This window comes from Temnothorax curvispinosus, unplaced genomic scaffold, assembly GCF_003070985.1.
Source record: "Temnothorax curvispinosus isolate PA1 unplaced genomic scaffold, ASM307098v1 QBEX01012454.1, whole genome shotgun sequence".
NCBI classification, from domain to species: Eukaryota; Metazoa; Arthropoda; class Insecta; order Hymenoptera; family Formicidae; genus Temnothorax; species Temnothorax curvispinosus.
Genome location: NW_020222234.1, coordinates 1,253,707 through 1,261,030, shown reverse-complemented (window position 1 = coordinate 1,261,030; position 7,324 = coordinate 1,253,707). Strand labels below are relative to the sequence as shown.

Sequence of the window (7,324 nt, the reverse complement as noted above, 5' to 3'; positions counted from 1 at the left end):
CGTCGTCGTCGTCGTCGTCGTCGTCGTCGTCGTCGTCGTCGTCGTCGCTATTGTCACTGCCATCGTTATCATCATCGTTATCATCATCGTTATCATCATCATCGTCTTCACTATCGTCATTATAATCATCGTCATCATCATCAACGAATTTAGAATGATCTTCGTTTTCGCTTCCAGGCTGCTCTTTGCTTTGCTCTTCCTCGTCACTGGGGTCTTCGTCACTTCTGCTGTCTCCCGTTTCTTCTGCTTCAATGGCAAGTTTTATCACAGCTCGCAATTGGTCTGAACCCGGTGGTAAATGTGGCAGGTCAATCTAGATATATAGATTTAAAGAAAAAGAATCGAATGACTGATAGAAAATTAATGCAAATGTTTTAGACTTAAATTATTTTAACATACAACGACTAACGGTAAAGAATACAACTGGAAAATTATGTATACGATATATGGTACGTATACGAACAAAATTATAGAAATTGCATCTACCATGGATGTACTTTTTTTTCAAACCAAAAAAAGCGTGAAATTAATTCGAACGTAATAAGTCTAATTGTATTCTTTGTAACAAATCTAATTAGCTGACTGAATGTATCACAATAAATACCTCTACTACATTTGTATCATTTATTTGTACGCCTACGTCGTAAAAGGCATTTCTTCCTAATAAACGCATGTATCGATCGTCCACTTTTTGCCAACTATACTCCTGCTCGTTCCATTTATCCGGCTCCATTATCATCGGCCAGCCACCTAAACGCGATAGGGTAGAAACCAGCGGATCGATTCCTTGCTTTTCCATCGCATCTATAAGCATTGGCGAATAATTACGTTGTAGAATGCGACATAAAATGTGCACATTTTTTAATTTCATACTTTAATTAGTACAGGTGCACTCACCTGTATCCATGCAAGCCTTGAACAACTTTTTCGCAAGCTTCACCGTTCTGAGTTCGTTCTCCATAGGTTCGGCCGTTATAATCTCTGCAAAGAACTTAATAATGTTAAGATAATAATGTTAAGATATGCTAAACAAATCTCGAATTTTGAATTTTAGCAAAAGATAGCAGCGTGTAGATAAGTTGATCACCTTTTATTTCTTCATTAGTCTTGTCAAACAGCATCATGCTCATACTCCATTTGGCATATCCTTCTGGAATGGGATTCTGCTCCGGCCACTTTCCGCACGCGTACTCGTAAAAGTCGTCACATGGATCTGCGGATCTATTCATGGCTCCTAATAGCGTATCAGCTAAGATATGTGAAAAAGACGAATAATAACGATTGACGATTTGAATTTTTAGAGCAGTCGAGCTAGTTGTTTAATGAAATGTAAATACCCATTTTCTTGCATTCGTCGGATTCGCATACAGTCCGCTTTTCTTTCTCATTATCACTTAATTTACTTGAGCTGAACAACCATTCCAAATTCGAAGGATATCCATGAATTTTTGACAGCGTTACGTTTCTTATTAGAAACGTGCCGATAAAGGCGCTTCAAAGATAAAAAAATATATCGATTAATATATTAATATGTATATTGTATATAATAATTATTAAATATGTAATATATTACAATTATTGCAATATATGCAATATACAATTAATATATATTTTTTTATTTTAAATTGTGCCTTAAAATATTCCTATTTATGCGCATAAGAAGGGATTATTATGCGTATAAGATTCTGGATTTACCCTCTAAAGAATCATCAAGACATAAGAATATAAATATACATAAATGTATTGTAATTATTTCTTAATTATATTTAATTTCGAATTGCATTATTAAACGTGTACGTGATTTTGCCTTTCTGTCCAAGATAATTGGATAAGAGATTAGACGAAGATGGAAGTGTCTTTCGATATCCGAAAAAAGAAGGGGCGAATTTACAACAGAAATATTTTAAAGCGCTGCAGTTTAAATTAATAACTAAGTTAAAGTTATTAAAGTAAGAATATATAGTTATAACTTCTAATGGCAGTAGTAATTAATATCCATAATAGCGTAATAACAGCGTGCTTACAAAGTGATTATATAATTATACAAATTGTAATTAAAACTAATGTAATTGTAATTAATATCTTAGGTAATATCATGCTTAAAAGCGATTGTTACTTAAGTTACGTACAGAAGAATGAGTCGCTTCATGTCAGAAATAACTTGTGGGCCGATATAAATTTCAGTGATACCGTACAGTAAATGTTTCGCAACGTTCTCTGTTACAATGTGAAATTATTTGTCGGCGGCTTACTCTTTTATATGTTATTATATGAGCGGAAAAACTTGAGAATGCAAACATATCAAAACTGATAAGCCGAAGGTCGGAGATACATTTTTCTCGTCCTGTTGATTTAAATAATTTATGCGATAGCTCGCACACGCACTTTTTCTTCGGAAGAAATTATTAGTTAGAAATTATTTTTCGCGTTTTTCTTCTTTCAAACATTTATTTCAATTAATAATGGACTCTCGAAATTCAAAAATAAGAAAAGAAAGGGCTATCAGGGATACAAAGATATTTTTCAGATATCAATCATTTGGTCGATGTTTCCGACAATTCTAATCGGTAAACTTGCCATTTGGCATTTAGAACGTGTGACACATTATTGTTATTGCTGAGGATGACTCGAATGGAGCCGAAACGTTCGGACTACTGTATTTAGAAGAATAAATCTAATGATTAACATCACGCACCAAAACATTTATTTATATTAGAAAATACTGCTTGACAATTTCTATTTCAAATTTCAAAGTATATGCCGAAGAAATACTTTTTACAATGTATAAATGATAACTAATAAAAGCAACAATAAAACGAGATATTAAAATCAAATAAGGTCACTTATTGATAAATTATCCTACGCGTTGTTGGGCGAGCGGATTTCCAACAAGGACATGTGATTGTTGCTTATTGCTACATTCCAGAGAAAAAGTTTTTTATATATAATTATATATAAAATATAAAAAGAAATTCAGTTTTAGTTTATGTATATTTTATTTCTCATGTATAATCTCTGTTCGTAAGAAAAATAATAAAGAAGGGAAAAATATTAAAAAATTACGTTTGCATTTTTTTACAAAAATTCAAATTATGATTAGATTATACAATATTCTATATACAATACATAACCATATTGTATATAAGATTATTACATTTACCTATATATGATTATGGGCAATTTTTCTCATTTCCTGAAATTTCAACATTTTGTAAAAAAAATAATGCAAAAATTATCCTTTTAATTATTTTTTAATTTTTCTTATATTTGTCTTACATATGCAAACACATATCATACAAGAAAAAGAAAATATTATGTATACGGACATATTTTATATATAATTATATATAAAAAATTATTTTTTGGGTTATTATTTGATTTTCTATCCCACGCATATTGAGCGAATTTTACAACAAAGATATGTATATTTCCATATTTCCTGAAGAAGAATATAATTCAAATAATCATATGTTACATAACAAATTATGTTAAATATATAATAGGAGAGACCGGGGCTAGAGAAGTCACACGGGTAAGTTGTCACAAAGCTTATATCTCACTTAATAGATTGAATGGAATATTCTTCTTTATAGTGTAGGTTGTTCCTGTCATGTTAGTCGGATGTACGAATAGCTTGTTTCAAAAACATCGCATGTGATATTTGCGAGCACTTTTTAAAAACTGGAGGTTGTGAGTAAATTTTTCTTGTCTCTATTTTTATTGTTTCGTTGATTTTTGGAATTACTTGTCGAAATTTCTTTTTGGTCATAAGAAATATTATAGTTTTAGATAATTTTTCCTGTATTTAGTTAACTGTCATTGAAACATAGTTTATAAATATAATCTTCTTTGTTCAAAAGGAAGTTTATGAAAGTATTACAAAATTTATGAAAATTATTATTCTTTCATTTACTTTCTAAGTTTATGAAAATTATATTACAAATATATACAAGTCTAATATTTTTTTTCTTAGACCTAAAGAATGTAGCTACATTATAAAGTAGTATACGATATTATAAAATATTGCTAACATTTTTTTTTAAATCAATATTTGAAAAGTGTGACAACTAGCTCCGGTCTCCTCTATTCTAAATATCCACTGTTAACTAATTTTTATCCTATGGTAGGATCGAATAATCACACATGGTTGAGTTGGGTACAATATTCAGAAGTTAGAAAATTGTCAAAAGAAATGTTTACAGACATCCGTTATATTTTATTTATCAATACATGAATAATTTCTGTGAGTAAGTACTTCTATGAAAGATTCTTTGCAAGATATTTTTGGATTATTTCCAGATATTGCACTTCTTTTCGGGATTCATCGGACTGCCAACGGGGCAATTGAAAGCTTTAGCGAAGTCATCTGAATTTGATACGGAACCTATAATTCTCAGTCGCGCAACGCTATGCTCATCTTCCATGGCGGTAGCCATTAATGCACTTGGGTCGGCGACCGCTTCGCACCATAACTGTAAACATTTTAAATTAATTAAAGCGCAAAAATATCATTAATTATTATGTTCATAATCTTGAATTATAGTTCCCTTAATGCCTGTAATACTCACACTGGCAAAAGATAAAAAGAGCAGTTGATTGTTGGTAAAATCTTTCATACCCGGCAACGTGGCGTCCGGTGTTTTGCTCTCTTTCTCCTTGCGTTCATAAGCTTTAAATATCGCCTGTAATCCCATTGTGTCCGCGATGTTGTCGCTCGTCGTCTGCTTGCCATAATCCTGTAATTTCAATCAGTAAAAAATGACCAACAAAATTTTAGTAAAATAACAATGATTTGATCAGTGATCAATAAATGAACGACCAAGTTAATCTTCAGCGAAATAAAGATAATTAAAATATACAGCGAGCAATATACCTCTATTTTTCTATTTGTATTTTTATCAATGGGATATTTATTAAACTGCTCCACGAAACAATCCTGCCTTTTGTTATAATACTCGCCGGCCATTGCTGATAACCATCCCAGGCGCTCACCGTTTTTATCGTACAAGTGTCCTAAAAATTATTTCTATATATTTTTTTTCTTTTTTATCAAATATTCTCAAAGAGCGTCAAAAGTTAAATAATCAATTATTATATTATCACAATAACTGTAGCTACATTATAGTATAACAAGCAAGCATAGAGCTTATCAGCTTAATATAGCAGTGCTATTTTCTAACGTACCTTGATTATCAAATCCGTGATTAACCTCGTGAGCTATGACGAATCCAATAATACCAAAATTAACGAATCTATAGAAAAATAGTTATTAGAAAAAATTCTATTAAGGTTTATTTATTGACATTAACATGAGATTGAATATAAAATAATAAATTTCATTAGTAGGATACATATTTTACTGTACGTCCAGTTTTAATCAAGATCATTAATTTACCGTGGTCGATCGTAAGAGAACCATGGGGTCTGAAAATCCGCTGCCGTGACAACTGTTGAAAACATTAGTTTTTAGGTAAATAATTACAGTAATAAAATTAATTTTTAAGTATGTTATTTCACTAAACAAGGAAACATATTACGTACACATGGCATTCCAGAAGGACGCGTAAAAGGCATTCACTTGAGCCGGATTTAACTCTTGTCTGTAATTTTATTAAATTTAATTTTTTGTTAAATTAGTAAAGTGTGTCATATATATAAAGATTATTTAACTAGTTAAATATATTAAATAATAAATTGCTATCTCACTCTTCTTCGACTTCGTTAATATTTTTCGATAACTTCCGTAGACTCTTCCATTTGTCGAATTTGTTGTATCGAAGAGTATTTTCATAATGTGACGAGCCGATAATGAGCTTTAATGGAATAATTTTACATAAGGCGGTTGTCATGTAATAGCAGTTAATATTAAATATCATAATTTTTTAAAACTCACTCCTTCGTAATACTCTTGAATAACCGTGGTATTTTTATACCATTTCGGATATCCGATAAATTTTTTCAAATTCTTTACTTTTGCTAAAGCAAATTCCTTAGCTTTGTCATCCATCCAATCTGATTCTTTAATCAGGTATTCGACTGCCTTTTGTACATCGCTGAGTAAATTTGATGCCTATGATATAGAAGTGAATATGTGAAGCGATTTGGGCAAATTTATCAGCACAGAGACAAGATTGTGGGGAAAAGACAAATAAAATAAAACTTACTGTTTCGAGGAGATCATCGGAGAAATATTTTCTTACAAATTCGTACGCTAGAATTTCTTTTATCTCTGCTGATTCCATGCAAGTAGACATTCTATCGCTGCATTTTAATGTAATTGAATCAGATTTTAAATTAGTAATACTTTAGCAATAAATAATAAATTATAATATAAAGGAGAATTATTTGTTTAAAAATATATCAGACCTCGGCTCTGTGCCCTTCGCAGCTGTCTCCCAGAAATCGTACAACGCTCTCATTTTACTCGTGGTAGTTTTTATTATTCTGCTTATGAAGTTCCAGTGTATATAATTAACTGAAACGTATTTCTTATGTACCAATGACTATTACGTTTTGTATTATTATCATTCCATTTTTGAAACTTACCGATTGTTCGACTCGACGTTTCATCCAGCAAGGAGACAAGATTTGTAATGTAACTTGGCTTAATAATGTCTAGATTTAAATTGTCATCTACGGACTCGTTCGCCTCATCAAACAACGCCTTTATTTCCTTCACCCAGTCAATCTACATCCGAGAAAAATTTTTTATATATAATTATACATGAAACATGTGTAATATACAAAATATGTGTTTTCTTTCTTTTATATAATTTCTGTTTTATATGTATCAGAAAAATAATTAGAAAAACTTTTATAATTTTTTTACAAAAAGTAAAATTGTGATCAGATTAGGGGAGACCGGGGCTATCTGTCTACGGGGGCTATGTGTCCACACTGTCCACAGTACTGCTATCTTAAGTTTTAAGAGACAGGTGTCTTTACCATTGTAACAAGCAGTTGAAAAATGCCCTACGTAAGATATTTAAATGTTATTTGTTTTCTTGCAATGCCTCTCGCAGACGTTATATACGTTAAAAGAAAAGCGAAAACAATTTTATTAACATTTTTTGATGGTCGAAAAATTTGCTGTGCGACAGTAGTTTAACTCAAATTAAAGTAAGCAGTTCGTAATATTATCAATTAATATATAGTTATCAGGTGTGAGAAACGTCAAATCTTAATTCCGCATTATCTAAAATTGGCAACATGTTAAAGACTGAAAAACGTGGTCGGGATCTATCTGTCCTATTTTTGATGGGGCAATGTGTCCACACTTCAATGATGAATTGTTCTTTCATAAATAGATAATGGTGCGTAACTA

At 31.1% G+C, this 7,324-nt stretch overlaps 2 protein-coding genes across 2 annotated transcripts in view; both read right to left on the bottom strand.

Annotated features, from left to right (window-relative positions):
- LOC112462453 (neprilysin-2-like) overlaps positions 1-2,238 on the bottom strand; it is a 6,129-nt gene extending 3,891 nt beyond the window's left edge. Inside the window, 6 exon segments of the mRNA XM_025028242.1 lie at positions 2-313; positions 605-804; positions 898-981; positions 1,088-1,249; positions 1,338-1,492; positions 2,130-2,238. Coding sequence (XP_024884010.1) covers positions 2-313; positions 605-804; positions 898-981; positions 1,088-1,249; positions 1,338-1,492; positions 2,130-2,149 — 933 coding nt within the window. The 5' untranslated portion in view covers positions 2,150-2,238.
- Positions 2,239-4,191: 1,953 nt separating this feature from the next.
- LOC112462454 (phosphate-regulating neutral endopeptidase-like) overlaps positions 4,192-7,324 on the bottom strand; it is a 7,273-nt gene continuing 4,140 nt past the window's right edge. The window contains exons 8-18 of the mRNA XM_025028243.1: positions 6,547-6,688; positions 6,367-6,475; positions 6,165-6,261; positions 5,894-6,070; positions 5,707-5,813; positions 5,542-5,600; positions 5,396-5,447; positions 5,185-5,252; positions 4,874-5,013; positions 4,569-4,736; positions 4,192-4,472 (exon numbers count right to left, since the gene is read on the bottom strand). Of these exons, the coding sequence (XP_024884011.1) occupies positions 4,290-4,472; positions 4,569-4,736; positions 4,874-5,013; positions 5,185-5,252; positions 5,396-5,447; positions 5,542-5,600; positions 5,707-5,813; positions 5,894-6,070; positions 6,165-6,261; positions 6,367-6,475; positions 6,547-6,688 (1,302 nt within the window). The 3' untranslated portion in view covers positions 4,192-4,289. The remainder of the gene's footprint in view (positions 4,473-4,568; positions 4,737-4,873; positions 5,014-5,184; positions 5,253-5,395; positions 5,448-5,541; positions 5,601-5,706; positions 5,814-5,893; positions 6,071-6,164; positions 6,262-6,366; positions 6,476-6,546; positions 6,689-7,324) is intronic.